General features: G+C 43.6%; 1 protein-coding gene across 2 annotated transcripts in view; it reads right to left on the bottom strand.

Moving 5' to 3' along the window:
* The window catches only part of LOC141075525 (alanyl-tRNA editing protein Aarsd1-B-like), a 166,091-nt gene that overhangs the window by 107,340 nt on the left and 38,419 nt on the right, over positions 1 to 20,332 (bottom strand). Inside the window, exon 2 of one of the 2 annotated variants that reach the window (XM_073562614.1) lies at positions 6,412 to 6,557. In XM_073562614.1, the coding sequence (XP_073418715.1) occupies positions 6,412 to 6,416 (5 nt within the window). In that variant the 5' untranslated portion in view covers positions 6,417 to 6,557. Of the gene's footprint in view, positions 1 to 6,411; positions 6,558 to 20,332 lie in introns of those variants that run through there. The other variant, XM_073562615.1, reaches the window with a different exon arrangement.

The raw sequence follows: 20,332 nt of genomic DNA, 5'->3' as shown, positions 1-20,332 counted from the left end.
GGTGTGCTTTGGATCATTGTCATGTTGAAAGACCCAACCACGTTTCATCTTCAATGCCCTTGCTGATGGAAGGAGGTTTGCACTCAAAATCTCACGATACATGGCCCCATTCATTCTTTCATGTACCCGGATCAGTCGTCCTGGCCCCTTTGCAGAGAAACAGCCCCAAAGCATGATGTTTCCACCACCATGCTCTACAGTAGGTATGGTGTTTGATGGATGCAACTCAGTATTCTTTTTCCTCCAAACACGACAAGTTGAGTTTCTACCAAACAGCTCCAGTTTGGTTTCATCAGACCATAGCACATTCTCCCAAAACTCCTCTGGATCATCCAAATGCTCTCTAGCAAACTTCAGACGGGCCCGGACATGTACAGGCTTAAGCAGTGGGACACGTCTGGCACTGCAGGATCTGAGTCCATGGTGGCGTAGTGTGTTACTTATGGTAGGCCTTGTTACATTGGTCCCAGCTCTCTGCAGTTCATTCACTAGGTCCCCCGCGTGGTTCTGGGATTTTTGCTCACCGTTCTTGTGATCATTCTGACCCCACGGGGTGGGATTTTGCGTGGAGCACCAGATCGAGGGAGATTATCAGTGGTCTTGTATGTCTTCCATTTTCTAATTATTGCTCCCACAGTTGATTTCTTCACTCCAAGCTGGTTGGCTATTGCAGATTCAGTCTTCCCAGCCTGGTGCAGGGCTACAATATTGTTTCTGGTGTCCTTTGACAGCTCTTTGGTCTTCACCATAGTGGAGTTTGGAGTCAGACTGTTTGAGGGTGTGCACAGGTGTCTTTTTATACTGATAACAAGTTTAAACAGGTGCCATTACTACAGGTAATGAGTGGAGGAAAGAGGAGACTCTTAAAGAAGAAGTTACAGGTCTGTGAGAGCCAGAAATCTTGATTGCTTGTTTCTGGCCAAATACTTATTTTCCACCATAATATGCAAATAAAATGAAAAAAAAACAGACAATGTGATTTTCTGGATTTTTTTTTCTCAGTTTGTCTCCCATAGTTGAGGTCTACCTATGATGTAAATTACAGACGCCTCTCATCTTTTTAAGTGGTGGAACTTGCACTATTGCTGACTGACTAAATACTTTTTTTTTGCCCCACTGTAGGTCCACTCTGTTTTATCAAGACCATAGTCAGTGCAGCCGTCTACCAGGACATTTTAGAGCACTTCATGCTTCCCTCTGCTGACATGCTTTTTGGAGATGGAAATTTCATTCTCCGGCAGGACTTGGCACCTGTCCACACTGCCAAAAGTACCAATACCTGGTTTAAAAACAACAGTATCACAGTGCTAGATTGGCCAGAAAACTCGCCTGACCTTAACTCCATAGAGAATCTATGGGGTATTGTCAAGAGGAAGATGAGAGACACCAGACCCGGTCGAGCTGAAGGCTGCTATCAAAGCAACCTGGGCTTCCATAACCCCTCAGCAGTGCCACAGGCTGATTGCCTCCATGCCACGCCGCATTGATGAAGTAATTGATGCAAAAGGAGCCCTGACCAAGTATTGAGCGCATTTACTGAACATACATTTCAGTAGGCCAACATTTCGGATTTTAAAATCATTTTTCAAAATGGTGTTAGAAAGTATTCTAATTTGCTGAGATAATGACTTTTGGGTTTTTATTGGTTGTAAGCCATAATCATTAACATTAACAGAATTAAACACAAGAAATAGATCACTCTGTTTGTAATGACTCTATATAATATATGAGTTTCACTTTTTGTATTGAAGAACTGAAATAAATTAACTTTTTGATTATATTCTAATTGTTTGAGAAGCACTTGTATGAACTGAATGTACTTTGTGCCAAATGAAGCTAACACATTATTCAGCCTTCTCTATACAGCTGTCTGCAGGAAATCCAGCTGAAGACTAGACCTTTTGCCAAGTTTTTCTTTAGAGAGGTCTCTAAGATCGGTGTAAGTGAGTTCAAAGGTATAATCCCATCATGTTCATTTATGGTGTATCCACCATACAGTATCCACCATATGCTATACAGGTATAATAAATGTAGATCTTGCCAATGGAATCTGCATGTGTTTTAAGAATGAGGCCCTGCTGTGCACTGCTTTCAGCAGAGAGATGGACAGAATTGCCATAAAAATGAAAGCGAATTCCACCCACCTCTCTACTGACAGCGGCACACATTAAGGCCTTGTTCTTGATATAGATGTTCGTCCCATTAGTAGGATCCAGATTTATTATACATTTATGACATCTTCTGTAGGTAGGCCATAAATATACTCAATGGTATTACTCCTTTAAAAGATTTGTCTGGGACTTTAACATTGATGGCCCTATTGATTTGAATAGATGGCAGATGAACAGTTTCGGTTGCTGTCAGTTGGAACAGCTGATCAGTGGGAGTATCGGGTTTCATACCCCTAGTGATAAACATTGATGACCTACCCTTAGGATAGGTCGTAAATGTCTGAATTCCAGAACAACTCCTTTAAGGTTGTTGGGTCCATGCAGTTAAAGCTGCAGTGTCGGAATGGAGTGCTAAGGGCCCAGGGTCGGACTGGGGTGTCTGGGGCCCACCAGGGGAATGGACTCTAGGGGCCCACCCTACAGTTATATGCAAATATCTGTCAGTTGTTATCCCCATTATAGTGGAGCATCGGCTGTAAAACACAGGCGGCTCCTGCACATCTACTGTGCGCCCCCATAACTGGGATGTATAATTACGCTAGTTTACATTAATGTGATCTTTGGTTAAAACAAGTTATCACCGATCCATGGGCTCCACAGGATAGGTGATCGCTTTGGTCCGACCATTAGAAACTGCACCGATTGGAAGAATGAGGAAGTTTTACCCTTGATAGGACACTTATCCCCATTTTAAAATCGAGCGGCAGGTGGGATATCTGACCGAAGCTCCATTCATTCTCTTTGGGGCTTCTATAAAAAAAACAAGTGCAGCCACTGAGGGAATGAATGGATCAGTGATCAAGTCAGACATGCCACTCCAGTCTAATGGGGATAAAAGCTCCACATTCTGCCAATTGGGTCCACATAGTCCACCATACAATATTATGGGCAACCACATAGTCCGCCATAGAATATTATGGGCAACCACATAGTCCGTCATACAGTAATATGGGCAACCACAGTCCGCCATACAGTATTATGGGCAACCACATAGTCCACCATACAGTATTATGGGCGCCACATAGTCCGCCATACAGTATTATGGGCAACCACATAGTCCGCCATACAGTATTATGGGCAACCACATAGTCCGCCATACAGTATTATGGGCGCCACATAGTCCGCCATACAGTATTATGGGCAACCACATAGTCCGCCATACAGTATTATGGGCAACCACATAGTCCGCCATACAGTATTATGGGCACCTCATAGTCCACCATAGAGCATTATGGGCACCACATAGTCCGCCATATATGGGCACCACATAGTCCGCCATACAGTATTATGGGCACCACATAGTCCACCATACAGTATTATGGGCAACCACATAGTCCGCCATACAGTATTATGATCAACGACATAGTCCACCATACAGTATTATGGGCACCTCATAGTCCGACATACAGTATTATGGGCAACCACATTGTCCGCCATACAGTATTATGGGCAACCACATTGTCCGCCATACAGTATTATGAGCAACCACATTGTCCGCCATACAGTATTATGGGTAACCACATTGTCCGCCTACAGTATTATGGGCAACCACATTGTCCGTCATACAGTAATATGGGCAACCACATTGTCCGCCTACAGTATTATGGGCAACCACATTGTCCGCCATACAGTATTATGAGCACCTACATTGTCCGCCATATAGCATTATGGGCAACCACATAGTCCGCCATACAGTATTATGGGCAACCACATAGTCCGCCATACAGTATTATGGGCACCACATTGTCCACCATACAGTATTATGGGTTACCACATTGTCCGCCTACAGTATTATGGGCAACCACATTGTCTGCCATACAGTATTATGGGCAACCACATTGTCCGCCATACAGTATTATGGGCAACCACATTGTCCGCCATACAGTATTATGGGTTACCACATTGTCCGCCTACAGTATTATGGGCAACCACATTGTCTGCCATACAGTATTATAGGCAACCACATTGTCCGCCATACAGTATTATGGGCAACCACATTGTCCGCCATACAGTATTATGGGTTACCACATTGTCCGCCTACAGTATTATGGGCAACCACATTGTCTGCCATACAGTATTATGGGCAACCACATTGTCCGCCATACAGTATTATGAGCACCTACATTGTCCGCCATACAGCATTATGGGCAACCACATAGTCTGCCATACAGTATTATGGGCAACCACATAGTCCGCCATACAGTATTATGGGCACCTCATAGTCCGCCATACGGTATTATCGGCAACCACATAGCCCGCCATACAGTATTATGGGCAACCACATAGTCCGCCATACAGTATTATGGGCACCACATAGTCCGCCATAGAGTATTTTGGGCCCCATAAAATGCTCCTCCATACAGTATTATGGGGCACCTGCTCCTTCATACCTTATTATGGGCCCCCTGCTCCTCCATGCAGCACATTATGGCCTCCCCTGCTCCTCCATGCAGCACATTATGGCCTCCCCTGCTCCTCCATGCAGCACATTATGGCCTCCCCTGCTCCTCCATGCAGCACATTATGGCCTCCCCTGCTCCTCCATGCAGCACATTATGGCCTCCCCTGCTCCTCCATGCAGCACATTATGGCCTTCCCTGCTCCTCCATGTAGCACATTATGGCCTCACCTGCTCTTCCATGCAGCAAATTATGGCCCCCCTGCTCCTCGATGCAGCACATTATGGCCTCCTCTGCTCCTCCATGCAGCATATTATGGCCTCCCATGTGCTCCTCCATGCAGCACATTATGGCCTCACCTGCTCTTCCATGCAGCAAATTATGGCCCCCCTGCTCCTCGATGCAGCACATTATGGCCTCCTCTGCTCCTCCATGCAGCACATTATGGCCTCCCCTGCTCCTCCATGCAGCACATTATGGCCTCACCTGCTCTTCCATGCAGCAAATTATGGCCCCCCTGCTCCTCGATGCAGCACATTATGGCCTCCTCTGCTCCTCCATGCAGCACATTATGCCCCCCCCCGCATACGTAAAGAAAAAGAAAATCAAGTACTCACCTCTCCCGTTCCCACCGCAGGTCCTGTTCACTCAGTGTCTCTCCAGACTCTGGAACGCTCAGGACAGAGAGGCTGAGCACGCAGTGATGACGTCGTAGCTCCCTCTACCCTGAGACGTCGCAGAGTCACAGGGCACTGAAGACACTGCAGCTGCCGGAATGAGAGGTGAGTATTAGAGGGGGCCCCGATGCCATCGCTGACCCCATGCTGTCTGTCCCGCTCCCGTTCGCCCAGGGCCCCCAGCGCCTACCTGGTTCATTTGATGGTGGTGCCGCCGGCCTTGGTTCTAGCGGTGGGTCGGGACAGCATGCATGCGCCCGCGCGCCTCTGCCTCCTTCAGTTTTAAAGGGCCCGCGTCCTTTTTTTTTTTTTTTCTTCCTCCTCATCTCTGGGGCCCAAGGGGCCTACCGGGCATTTCACCGGTATCCCAGTGGGCCAGTCCGACCCTGTAAGGGCCCACCGGTACCCCATGCCAGGGCTCCACTTTTCAACTGCATGCAAATGTGACATTATCCTCAATCACAAATTTATCTAACCGTGAACTGGGAAGATTGGTTAATTAATAAGATGCCGCCATTGTCTGTACATAGTGAATCAAGTATATAGTGCCTAGTGCTGCTCATATAAGAGAGTGGGGCCCACCAGTGCAAGTCTGCCTGCAGCCCCTGAACTTTTGTTAGCGGTATGTCTCTGACATGAAGCTTCGCCCCAGATATTCTTTGGCAGACTGATAAAATAGCTCACTGATAAAAGGTTGTTTCAGAATCATTAGTTCCCATAGTATGGACATTTTTCTCCATGTCTTTCTATTGTGTTACGTGTAATTTTCTTGAAGTACAGTAAAGTGAATAGTAGTTATCACAAACTGTGGTAATCATTAGTATTGTAAAATCATTTAGATCAGGAACATATGTGTAGCCAAACCACGCATAAAGAATCAATATACTGTACCCATATTGTCCAATGTGGGTAACGTGGCCAGGAGCTAAGCCTGTGTAGCTGAGTAAGGAGGAGCAGCATTTCTTTGCTTTCCATTATTGAATGATTTTAGGACTGACAGCAAAACTAATTTTATAATATTTTTTGTCTCATCTAATATAGCTTTCGTAAACTAGGCACAAAAAAGTTTCATGACCAGAATGAGAAGAGCAATCGCCGAGGACATCACAGTGTTCATCCCTGCCCCAATGATGACAACGATGACTGGCTTTGAGCCGTCCTTACCTCATGGTAGTCCTGTGAAATGCTCCTTAAAGATGGTTCAGCTCTTGTTGTAGATGAGGGACTGCTAGTACAGCTCTTGTGACCACAACCAAAAGTCCTACTATTTTTAGGAACAGCTGCTGGATGTCTTATCGGCTCCCTCCCCCCTAGGAAACATTAGAATGGTCAGGTGCTGTATTAGGAAAACTCTACTGTCTTCTAGAGAGTTCCTTACTTGTTGCCTGGCGCTGTAGTAAGCTAACAGCCTGAAAATCCCCCCAGGTAGGAGAGGTTCTTCACTACAATGACTAGGGACCTGTATTTGAGTTTATCTGAAATGTTTCAAGAGATGACCTCGCTGCGCGGTGCTATGTGGCAATTAGGACACGGATCATCATTTGGCTTTATTTTTTTTTATCTTATGGTAAAAGGCTAAAAAACAAATATTAGACAAAAAGGCACAAATGCAATAATAAATCAGGCCCTATATGTTTTATATGGGCAATGAACAAGAGTATTGCAAGCACACTATGCGGCAGTCTTATGTGTGGACTGTGTAGTGATATTACGTTGTATTATTTAGGTATTGTGTGACTATTATTTTATAAAATAATGATGGCGGGATTTTCTAGAGTTCCTGTTTGTAGTACAGAATCTTACTGGATGTTTCATGGAATAATTGTGATAATTAGCGAATGTAATGATGTTGCTATACAATTAGAACGGTGTGTTTACTGAAGGTGTAGGACTTGTTCCCACTTTGCCTTTTTACAGTGGGTTTTTTCCCCCATGTGTTTTTACCACGGAAAAATGCAGCATTTTACAGCATCAGCAAAGTGACTGAAATTTCTGGAATCTAGTACACATGCTACTTATTTTTTCCTTGCAGATTTGAACCATCAGTGTGGGGGTTTTTTTCACATCTGTACGTCAATTCTTTTAATGTCTTTGCATTGATTTTCACCCATTGAAATGAATAAGAAAAAAACACATAAAAAAGCATCTATTTTAAGCAGTGCTTTTCTTGCCAACACTGATTTTTGTCACTGAAAAATCTGATGCAAATACTCAACATGTGCACATACCCATAGCTAAACTTTCATTTACTCATCTGTTAACCCCTTCCCGACCAATGGCACTATGTAGGCGTCATGAAAGTCTGTGCCAATCCGACCAATGACGCCTATGTGGCGTCATGAATTGATTGCCTTTCTGCGGGTCAGGTGACCGGGGTCACTGAAAGGTCACCCGACTAGCAGTGACAGGAAGAGTTCTACTTCACCACAGGGGGGGTGACTTAGCCCCCACATGGCTACGATCGCTCTGATTGGCTGTTAAAAGTGAAACAGCCAATCAGAGCGATTGTAATATTTCACCAATGAAATTTGGTGAAATATTACAATCCAGCCATGGCCAATGCTGCAATAGCATCTGCCATGGCTGGAGACCGAGATCCAACCCCACCCCCACACTGACTGGCAATCTGTCGCCGCCATCATCTGCTCCCCCTCCCCTTCCCTCCCCTCCACCTTCTGATCCCCCCCTCACCTCCCTCGGTACCTCCTATGTCCCTCTGGCCGTCCCGATGTCCCACCGTCCCGGATCATGGGCGCGCCATCTTGGAAAATGGCGGGCGCATGCGCAGTGCGCCCGCCGGCTGCAGATTCGTTCATTTTGATCACTGTGATAAACTCTCACAGTCAGGGCCGGCGTTTGGACCAGGCAGACCAGGTAGATGCCTGGGGCCCCCACCTACAAAGGGGCCCTGAATCTGCAGCCCATTTATCAAGTGCCCAGAGGGTGTACAGCAGTGAATAATGCTGTGCATTGCTCTGAAGTCTTGGAGTGTCTCTCGCAAAGCCCCTTGAGCCCCCCTGTCTCTTTCTCCCTGCAGTCAGGTTTAAAAGTTGAGAGTGAGGGGGAGGGGCCGATTACAGCACAGTGACAGTGCAGGACGATGCCTGCAGCTCTGTGTGTCTCCTCCTGAGTCCTGATCATGGCTGCTCCTAGCACTGTCCTGAGAATGGATATGCCTAAGTGAAGCCACAGAACCTGGTAAGTAAGAGCAGCAGTAACAGGTCAGAGTGCAGTGATTTCCTCACTGTGGTCCCAGAGCTCTCTGCTGATTGCTGTAGGCTCAAGATTCACAGCCACACACAGCAGCGATCAGCATCAGCTCTGACCACAGTCACCAATCACTGCTTGTAATGTGACAGGGCGACCCCCTGTCACTACTGTCTGCATGACATAAGACAGGGATATTGTCTGCTGAATCAGGGGATTTATGATATAGAAATAAATGAATTTCCATGTGAAATAATAAGGGTAAACCCGTACACATATATACAGTATAGGTGTGCACAGGAATCAGCGTTTGTGGTGCTTTTTTTTTTTTTTTTGCAGCCAAAGCTTCTCTCTTGACAGTAAAATCACTGCTTTCAAAACAACCATTTTTTAGGGTATGTGCAGACGATCCGGAAATGGCAGCACTTTGGACGCAGCGGACATGTGCTCCGTCTAAAGTGCTGCCATCTGTTGAACGCAGGTGATTCCGCGTGTGGTCACTGAACCGTGAGGAATCACCGCACCCAATACATCGTAGGGGTGAGATTTCTCTTGCAGAGACTCACATCTACACAAGATAAATTGACATGCTGGGGTGTGGAAAGAGACCCCACATGTCCGTGTCTGCGGGTGAGGTGCGGGCGTATGTGGATGCAGAGTGGACATGGAATTTCTAGAAATCCCCTCCACTATGCTGTAACATCTGGCCGCTGCGAGTTGGATGCTGCGGATGTACGCAGCATCCAGAGTATACTGATTGTGGACACAGACCCTTAGAGCTTTTGCTGTTTTTTATTTGTATAGTATTCATTTTGTCTACAGTACATGTTTAATAAAGTTAGTTTTATTCACCAAAAACGCAGCGAAAAACAACGTTGCGACATTTGCAGCTTTTCTAAAACTTTTTCATTGCTTTCTACGGGTGAAAAAAATTGCTGAAAGAAGTGACGCTGCAGATTTAAAAAACGCTGCAGTTGTGAAATTCAGTCAGGAGAAAATAAAAGGGTGTGCGGGAGATTCCTGAAAATCTCAGTTTTTGCTTGTGCTGTAAAATGCTGAAAACTTCTTATTTGCAGAAGAAAAAGCTGCAGAAATTCTGCATATGAACGTGGCCAAGAGCGGCTTTTTAAAGTGCCAGCAAAACATAGGAGATTTCCGAAATCTCCTGCATGCGCTTGTTTTTTTTCTGACTAAATTTCTGAACTGAAACGCTTTTTAAATCTGCAGCGTGTCACTTCTTTCAGTGTGTTTTCACCCGTAGAAAGCAATGAATCAATATAAAAAGAAAGCTGCAGATAGTGCAACGGCATTTTTCGCTGCAATTTTTTAAGTGGTTTTGGTGAATTACACTATTAAGTCTCGTTTACACGTTCAGTATTTGGTCAGTATTTCACATCAGGATTTGTAATGCAGGATCAGCAGTGGAACAATCAGAGGAAAAGTATAGTAGAAACACATCACCACTTCTGGATTTCTCACCCTCCTGGTTTTGACTTGCACATACTGATGTGAAATATTGACCGAATACTCAACGTGTGAACGTGGCCTTTAACATACTGTAGACAAAGCAAACATCCGCGTTTTACAAAAAAACTGAAAAAAGTGTAAAGAACACCAGAAAACAAGCTGAAAAACAGGTGTTTTGAACACAACATTTTTACTTCCAATAGAACAGGTTTTGGCTACTGAAAAAAATGTGTGTGAACATAGCCATAGCCAGCGTCGGACTGGAACACCTTGGGCCCACCAGAGAAAATCATTCTTGGGGCCCACTATGTAGCTGCATAGAGTTAAATACCAGACCACCAATTATGCGGTAAAACACGCTAATATCCGGGTATAATATAAGGTTGTACATGTCTTAATTATGTAGCAGGAGTTGGGGTAGCCCCCTCATAGAATATAAAGCAGCCCCCTCACATAGTATAATGCAGCCATCTCATAGAATATAATGCAGCCATCTCATAGAATATAATACTGCCCCCCTCATAGGGTATAATACTGCCCCCCTCATAGGGAATAATGCACCCCCTCATAGGGTATAATGCACCCCCTCATAGGGTATAATGCACCCCCTCATAGGGTATAATACTGCCCCCCTCATAGGGTATAATACTGCCCCCCTCATAGGGAATAATGCACCCCCTCATAGGGTGTAATGCACCCCCTCATAGGGAATAATGCTGCCCCCTCATAGGGTATAATACTGCCCCCCTCATAGGGTATAATACTGCCCCCCTCATAGGGTATAATACTGCCCCCCTCATAGGGAATAATGCACCCCCTTATAGGGTATAATGCTGCCTCCTCATAGGGTATAATACTGCCCCCCTCATAGGGAATAATGCACCCCCTCATAGAATATAATACTGCCCCCCTCATAGGGTATAATACTGCCCCCCTCATAGGGAATAATGCACCCCCTCATAGGGAATAATGCACCCCCTCATAGGGTATAATGCTGCCCCCTCATAGGGTATAATACTGCCCCCCTCATAGGGTATAATACTGCCCCCCTCATAGGGTATAATACTGCCCCCCTCATAGGGTATAATGCACCCCCTCATAGGGTATAATGCTGCCTCCTCATAGGGTATAATACTGCCCCCCTCATAGGGAATAATGCTGCCCCCTCATAGGGTATAATACTGCCCCCCTCATAGGGTATAATACTGCCCCCCTCATAGGGTATAATGCACCCCCTCATAGGGTATAATGCACCCCCTCCTAGGGAATAATGCTGCCCTCATCATAGGGTATAATGCTGCCTCCTCATAGGGTATAATGCTGCCCCCTCATAGGGTATAATACTGCCCCCTCATAGGGAATAATGCTGCCCCCCTCATAGGGTATAATACTGCCTCCTCATAGGGTATAATACTGCCCCCCTCATAGGGAATAATGCTGCCCCCCTCATAGGGTATAATACTGCCCCCCTCATAGGGAATAATGCTGCCCCCCTCATTGGGTATAATACTGCCCCCCTCATAGGGTATAATACTGCCCCCCTCATAGGGAATAATGCATCCCCTCATAGGGAATAATGCTGCCTCCTCATAGGATATAATGCTGCCTCCTCATAGGGTATAATGCTGCCTCCTCATAGGATATAATGCTGCCTCCTCATAGGGTATAATGCTGCCCCCTCATAGGGAATAATGCACCCCCTCATAGGGTATAATGCACCCCCTCATAGGGTATAATACTGCCCCCCTCATAGGGTATAATACTGCCCCCCTCATAGGGTATAATGCTATATAGATATATATAGAGTTAGATAGAAATAGATAGAAAGATAGATGTAGAAATAGATAGATATAGAGATAGATAGTAGATAATGGATAGAAAGTAGATAATGGATAGATATAGATAGAAAGATTCATAGAGATAGAGATAGATAGAGATAGATATAAAGATAGATATAGAAAGAAATATAGATAGATAGATAGATAGATAGATAGATAGGTAGATAGATATAGAGATAGATAGAAAATAGATGATAGATAGATAGATAGATAGATATAGAGATAGATAGCTATAGATAGAAAGATATAGAGATAGATAGATATATAGATAGAGATAGATAATAGAGATATACACTCACTGGCCACTTTATTAGGTACACCTGTCCAACTGTGTGTTAAGACTTAATTTCTAATCAGCCAATCACATGGCGGCAACTCAGTGCATTTAGGCATGTAGACATGGTCAAGACAATCTCCTGCAGTTCAAACCGAGCATCAGTATGGGGAAGAAAGGTGATTTGAGTGCCTTTGAACGTGGCATGATTGTTGGTGCCAGAAGGGCTGGTCTGAGAATTTCAGAAACTGCTGATCTACTGGGATTTTCACGCACAACCATCTCTAGGGTTTACAGAGAATGGTCCGAAAAAGAAAAAAAATCCAGTGAGCGGCAGTTCTGTGGCCGGAAATGCCATGTTGATGCCAGAGGTCAGAGGAGAATGGGCAGACTGGTTCGAGCTGATAGAAAGGCAACAGTGACTCAAATTGCCACCCGTTACAACCAAGGTAGGCAGAAGAGCATCTCTGAACGCACAGTGCGTCGAACTTTGAGGCAGATGGGCTACAGCAGCAGAAGACCACACTGGGTACCACTCCTCTCAGCTAAGAACAGGAAACTGAGGCTACAATTTGCACAAGCTCATCGAAATTGGACAGTAGAAGATTGGAAAAACGTTGCCTGGTCTGATGAGTCTCGATTTCTGCTGCGACATTCAGATGGTAGGGTCAGAATTTGGCGTAAACAACATGAAAGCATGGATCCATCCTGCCTTGTATCAACGGTTCAGGCTGGTGGTGGTGGTGTCATGGTGTGGGGAATTTTTTCTGGGCACTCTTTGGGCCCCTTGGTACCAATTGAGCATCGTTGCAACGCCACAGCCTACCTGAGTATTGTTGCTGACCATGTCCATCCCTTTATGACCACAATGTACCCAACATCTGATGGCTACTTTCAGCAGGATAATGCGCCATGTCATAAAGCTCGAATCATCTCAGATTGGTTTCTTGAACATGACAATGAGTTTACTGTACTCAAATGGCCTCCTCAGTCACCAGATCTCAATCCAATAGAGCATCTTTGGGATGTGGTGGAACGGGAGATTCGCATCAGGGATGTGCAGCCGACAAATCTGCGCCAACTGTGTGATGCCATCATGTCAATATGGTCCAAAATCTCTGAGGAATGCTTCCAGCACCTTGTTGAATCTCTGCCACGAAGAATTGAGGCAGTTCTGAAGGCAAAAGGGGGTCCAACCCCTTACTAGCATGGTGTACCTAATAAAGTGGCCAGTGAGTGTACATATATAATAATAATAATAATAATAATATAGACATATATAGATAGATATAGAGATAAATATATATAGATAGATGGCTATAAATAAAAATAGATATAGAGATATATAGAGATAGATAGATATAGAGATAGATAGATAGATATAGAGATAGATATAGAGACAGATAGATATAGAAAGATATAGAGATAGATATAGAGATAATAGCTAGATATAGAGATATGTATAGAGATAGATAGATATAGAGTTAGAAAGATAGATATAGAGAGATATAGAGATAGATAGAGATAGCTAGATAGATGGATAGATATAGATAATAGAGATAATAGATAGATATAATAGATAGATATAGAGATAGATATAGAGATAGATGGATAGATCAATAGATAGATAAAGAGAGAGAGATAGAGATTGATAGATAATGAGATATAGAGATAGATATAGAGATATAGTGTTAGATAGAAAGATAGATATAGAGATAGATATAGAGATAGATATGGATATAGAGATAGATATGGATATAGAGATAACAGATATAGAGATAGATAGATAGATATAGAGATAGATAGATATAGAGATAATATATAGATAGATAGATATAGAGATAATATATAGATAGCTATAGAGAGAGAGATATAGAGATAGATATAGAGAGAAACAGATATATATATAGAGATAGATATAGAGATAGATAGGTAGATAGATATAGAGATAATAGATATAGAGATAGATAGATATAGATATAAAGATAGATAGAGATAGAGAGAGATAGATATAGAGAGAGATAGATACAGAGATCGATAGAGAGATAGATATAGATAATAGATAGAGATAGATAGATAAAGATAGATAATAAATAAGAGATAACAGATAGATATAGAGATATAGAGATAGGTAGATATAGATAATAGAGATAGCTAGATAGACATAATCGATAGATATAGATAGAAAGATAGATATAGAGATAGATGTAGAGATAGAAAGATAGATATAGAGATATAGATATAGATATAGATAGAGATAGATAGATAGAGAAAGATAGATAGATATAGAGATAGATATAGAAAGATAGATAGATATACAGAGAGATAGATATAGAGATAGAGATAAATAGATAGATATAGAGAGAGATATAGAGAGAAATAGATATAGATATAGAGATAATAGATATATATAGAGATAGATAGATATAGATATAGAGAGATAGATACAGAGAAAAGATATAGAGATAAATAGATAAAGATAGATATATAGAGATAGAAAGATAGATATAGAGATATAGAGATAGATAGAGATATATAGATAGATAGCTATAGAGATAGATATAGAGAGAAATAGAGATAGATATAGAGATAGATATATAGATATAGATATAAAGATAGATATAGATATAGAGATAGAGCGATAGATAGCGAGAGATATAGATATAGAGATAGATAGATACAGAGAAAAGATATAGAGATAGATAACGGATAGATAAATAGATAGATAGGTATAGAGATAGATAGATATAGATATTAGATAGAGATATATATAGATAAAGATAGATAGATATAGATGGTAGCTAGATAGATAATAAATATAGAGATAATAGATATAGAGATAGATAGAGTAAGATAGATAGATAGACATAATAGATAGATATAGAGATATATATAGATAGATATAGAGATAGATGTAGAGATAGAAAGATAGATATAAAGATAGATAGATAGAGATAGATATAGATAATAGATAGAGATAGATATAGAGATAGATAGATATAGATAATAGATAGAGATAGAAAGATAGATAGATATAAGAGAGATAGAGAGATATATAGAGAGATAGAGACAGATAGAGAGAGCGAGAGAGATATAAAAAACAAAAACAAAAACACAATACTCACCTCTCCTCCTCGCTCCCACGCTGATCCCGGCTTCAGTGTCAGGAGCTGTCCCCTCTGCCAGACACACAGCGGGTGCGCGATGTAGTGACGTCATCGCGCACTGGCTGTGAGCCAGGAGCAGAGAGGACTGAGGGCCGCGCCGGCCCTGATGCAGAGCGGCTTACTGGGCTGGGGGCGGGGCCTCTGGGGGGTGGAGACCTGAAATGATATTCACTGCTTCGCAGTGAATATTCATTTCTCTTTAGCAGCGGGGACAGGGGCTCCTGCCTCCTGACACCCGCTGCTACTCCGCTGGCAGGGTCCCCCATAGCAGCTGCATGGTGTGCGACACACCACTGGCTGGGGGCCCCTGGAGCAGCGGGGGCCCTAGGCAACTGCTGGCCCTGTATGCCAGCAGGTGCCAGGGCCCACCAGATGCCAGGGCCCACCGGAGAATCCTCCGGTTCCCCGGTGGGCCAGTCCGACGCTGGCCATAGCGTTTCAGAGTAAAGGCCTCTTTACATTTAGCGATGCACCAGCGATCCCGACCACGATACAACCCGGTCAGGATCGCTGGTGCATCGCTAAATGGTCGCTAGTGAGCTGCCACACAGGAAGATCTCACAGCGATGCAGCAGCGATACAGCGGACGATACTTACCTTTCAGACACGGCGATCCTGACGTCCTTCCGCCCGCATCCACGTGTCGCTCGTCGGCGCCAGCCGGAAGCGCCCGACGAGGAATGGAGCTGCGCGATCTCGCGCGATCAGCGATGGACAGCGGGGGAGCCAGTCGGAGGTAAGTATCACACATAGCAATATCGCTAGCGATATCGCTGCTGCGTCACCAAATCGGTGATGCTTTAGCGATATTGTTAGCGATATCGCTATGTGTAAAACCCCCTTAAGATTAACTGTGGTGTGACATAGGACTGCAGGTGACATCTACTACATTATTTGTTCTCAGAAAGTTATTACTGCTCTCTCTGGTGTTACATAGGATGAGGTCACAGTCATGTGACTGGTCACGTGAGCGGGGGAGGGCTTCTGTTCTGGAGTGTGCTGTGCATAGGGGAATTGTATGGTGATCGGTACACAGCCCCTTCTGAAAGGACAGGTGAGCGTGGCGGCTGATTTGCAGTGCGGGGAAAACTAAAATCCCGCAGGTGGGAGTGTCAAAATCGCGACTGTCTCGCTGGATCCAGGACAGTTGGGAGCCCTGCTGTGTTATCTGCAGTGTTAAAAAAAAAATTAAGAGGGGATTGGGGGACAACTCTTTGTCTTGGGGCTTAGGCCCCCCAATCTTCTCTGACCCTAGCAACACTCCTGTGTAATGCTAATAGTGGCAGACCCGTTGGCTGACATAAGGCCCCTGAATATGGGGGCCACAGTGCCAGCACAGGCCCCTCTGCCACTTGTATCTGCATCCTGATCATGTAATGTAACCTAAATGTGTGATTTTACAATGTTAGCATTTGGGGCCCCACTTTGTCTAAAACTGGCCCTGCTCACAGTGATCAAAATAAAAAAAAGTAAATAAACCCCCGCTTTATCACCCCCATAGGTAGGCACAAATAATAAAATAAAGAAAATGTTTTTATTTTTCCATTAGGGTTAGAATTAGGGTTAGGTTTGGAATTAGGGTTAGGGTTGGAATTAGGGTTAGGATTAGAATTAAGGTTAGGATTGGAATTAGGGTTAGGGTTGGCATTAGGGTTAGGGTTGGAATTAGGGTTGGGATTAGGGTTAGGGTTGTAATAAGGGTTAGGCTGGGTTCACATGTAGCGAAACTCTCGCGGAAATTACAGTGAGAATTCCGGAATTCCATTCCGCGGGAAAATTGCATTTTAAATTTCCGCGATTTTCCCGCGGAAAAACTAGCATTTTGCAAGCGTAATTAGCTTGAAGAATTGCTAGCGTTTTCCAAGCGATCTGGAGCATCGCTTGGAGAACTGATTGACAGGCTTACTGGGACCGGGAGCGTGGAGAGAGGCGGGAAGGCTGCGCGGGACGTCGGAAGGTGACAATAACAATATTTTTGATTTTAAATTCTATTTTTTACAGGGATATGGTACCCAAAGCCCGGAGGACAGTCTCCTCTCCTCCGGACCGTGGGTACCATCCGCAAATGTTCTGCTTACTTTTCGCATGGTGTGCACAGCCACATGCGGAAAGTAAGCAGAACAATGCATTCATATGGGTGCGGGATCGCCGCGATTCCGCAAAATTAATGAGCATGCTGCGTTTTTTACCGCCAAACGATTCCGCCGCGGTAAAAACCGCAGCATTAGCACAGCATTGCGGAATCCCATAGGAATGCATGGGATGCTTATTTTTCGCGTTTTTGTGGCAAAATCGCGTGGTTAAAACCGCCGTGGAAACGCAAAAAAAAGCCACATGTGAACTCAGCCTTAGGGTTGAAATTAGGGTTAAGATTAGGGTTAGGGGTGGGTTGGGGTTGGGATTAGGGTTAGGCTTGTGGTTAGGGTTAGAGCTGGGATTAGGGTTAGGGGTGTGTTGGGGTTAGGGGTTGGAGTTAGAATTGACGGGCTTCCACTGTTTAGGCACATCACGGGGTCTCCAAACGCGACATGGCGCCACCATTTATTCCAGCCAATTTTGCCTTCAAAAAGTCAAGCAGTGCTCCCTCCATTCCGAGCCCCGACGTGTGCCCAAACAGTGGTTTACCCCTACATATGGGGTATCAGCTTACTCAGGAAAAATTGCACAACAACTTTAGGGGGCTAATTTCTCCTGTTACCCTTGGAAAAATAAAAAATTGGGGGCTAAATAAATTATTTTTGTGGAAAAAAAATGATTTTTTATTTTCACGGCTCTGCCTTATAAACTTCTGTGAAGCACTTGGGGGTTCAAAGTGCTCACCACACATCTAGATAAGTTCCTTGTGTGGTCTAATTTCCAAAATGGGGTCACTTGTGGGGGAGCTCCAATGTTTAGGCACACAGGGGCTCTCAAACGCGACTTGGTGTCCGCTAACAATTGGAGCTAATTTTCTATTCAAAAAGTTAAATGGCGCTCCTTCTCTTCGAGCCCTGCTGTGCGCCCAAACAGTGGTTTATGACCACATATGAGGTACCGGTGTACTCAGGAGAAATTGCCCGACAAATTTTAGGATCCATTTTATCCTGTTGCACATGTGAAAATGAAAAAACTGAGGCTAAAATAAAATTTTTGGGAAAAAAAAAAAAAGGACTTTTTTTTACGGATCAATTTGTGAAGCACCTGGGAGTTAAAAGTGCTCACTATGCATCTAGATAAGTTCCTTGGAGAGTCTAGTTTCCAAAATGGGTTCACTTGTGGGGGAGATCTTATGTTTAGGCACACAGGGACTCTCCAAACGTGACATGGCAACCGCTAAATATTCCAGCATATTTTCCATTCAAAATTCAAATGGCACTCCTTCCCTTCTGAGCCCTGCCGTGCGCCCAAACTGGTTTATGGGTTTATGACCACATACAGTTGTATGGATGCTGGAAGACCCATGACCTCTGAGGGAGACCCAGCTTTCTCACACTGGGCCCTACATTATGCTGCAAAATTTGTTGGTAGTCTTCAGCCTTCATAATGACATGCACACGGTCAAGCAGTCCAGTGCCAGAGGCAGCAAAGCAACCCCAAAACATCAGGGAACCTCTGCCATGTTTGACTGTAGGGACTGTGTTCTTCTCTTTGAATGCCTCTTTTTTTTCCTGTAAACTCTATGTTGATGCCTTTGCCCAAAAAGCTCTACTTTTGTCTCATCTGACCAGAGAACATTCTTCCAAAACGTTTTAGGCTTTTTTAGGTAAGGTTTGTCAAACTCCAGCCTGGCTTTTTTATGTCTCGGGGTAAGAAGTGGGGTCTTCCTGGGTCTCCTACCATATAGTCCCTTTTCATTCAGACACCGACGGATAGTACGGGTTGACACTCTTGTACCCTCGGACTGCAGGGAAGCTTCAACTTGTTTGGATGTTAGTCGAGGTTCTTTATCCAACATCCGCACAATGTTGCGTTGAAATCTCTTGTCAATTTTTCTTTTCCGTCCACATCTAGGGAGGTTAGTCACGGTGCCATGGGCTTTAAACTTCTTGATGACACTGCGCACGGTAGATAGGTAGACACAGGAACATTCAGGTCTTTGGAGATGGACTTGTAGCCTTGAGATTGCTCATGCTTCCTCACAATTTGGTTTCTCAAGTCCTCAGACAGTTCTTTGGTCTTCTTTCTTTTCTCAATGCTCAATGTGGTACACACAAGGACACAGGAGAGAGGTTGAGTCAACTTTAATCCATGTCAACTGGCTGCAAGTGTGATTTAGTTATTGCCAACACCTGTTAGGTGCCACAGGTACGTTACAGGTGCTGTTAATTACACAAATTAGAGAAGCATCACATGATTTTTTGAACAGTGCCAATACTTTTGTCCACCCTCTTTTTTATGTTTGGTGTGGAATTATATCCAATTTGGCTTTAGGACAATTCTTTTTGTGTTTTTTCATTTAAGACAAATTAAATGAAGATAATAATACCAAAGAATTTGTGTTTGCAATCATTTTCAGGAAGACGCTGATTATTATCTGACAGAATTGCAGGGGTGTCAATATTTTTGGCCACAACTGTATGAGGTATCAGTGTACTCAGGAGAAATTGCCCAACAAATTTTAGGATCCATTTTATTCTGTTGCCCATGTGAAAATGAAAAAATTGATGCTAAAATAAATTTTTTGTTGGAAAAATTAAAATGTCCATTTTTTCCTTCCACGTTGCTTTAGTTCCTGTGAAGCACCTGAAGGGTTAATAATCTTCTTGAATGTAGTTTTGACTAGCTTGAGGGGTGCAGTTTTTAGAATGGTGTCACTTTTGGGTATTTTCTGCCATATAGACCACTCAAAGTGAGTTCAAATGTGAAGTGGTCCCTAAAAAAAATGGTTTTGTAAATTTTGCTGTAAAAATGAGAAATTGCTGGTCAACTTTTAACTCTTATAACTTCCTAACAAAAAAAAAATTTTCACCAAAATTGTGCTGATGTAAATTAGACATGTAGGAAATTATATTTATTAACTCTCTGGTTTATCAGAATAAAAATTTGAAAATTGCGAAATTTTCAAAATGTTCGCCAAATTTCCATTTTTTTCACAAATAAACACAAAAATATTTACCACTAACATGAAGCCCATTATATCACGAAAAAACAGT

This window comes from Dendrobates tinctorius, unplaced genomic scaffold (assembly GCF_039654945.1).
Source record: "Dendrobates tinctorius isolate UK_male_01 unplaced genomic scaffold, ASM3965494v1 ptg000360l, whole genome shotgun sequence".
NCBI lineage: Eukaryota > Metazoa > Chordata > Amphibia > Anura > Dendrobatidae > Dendrobates > Dendrobates tinctorius.
The sequence above is the reverse complement of the archived record's forward strand: the minus strand, read 5'-3'. Positions and strand labels throughout refer to the sequence as shown.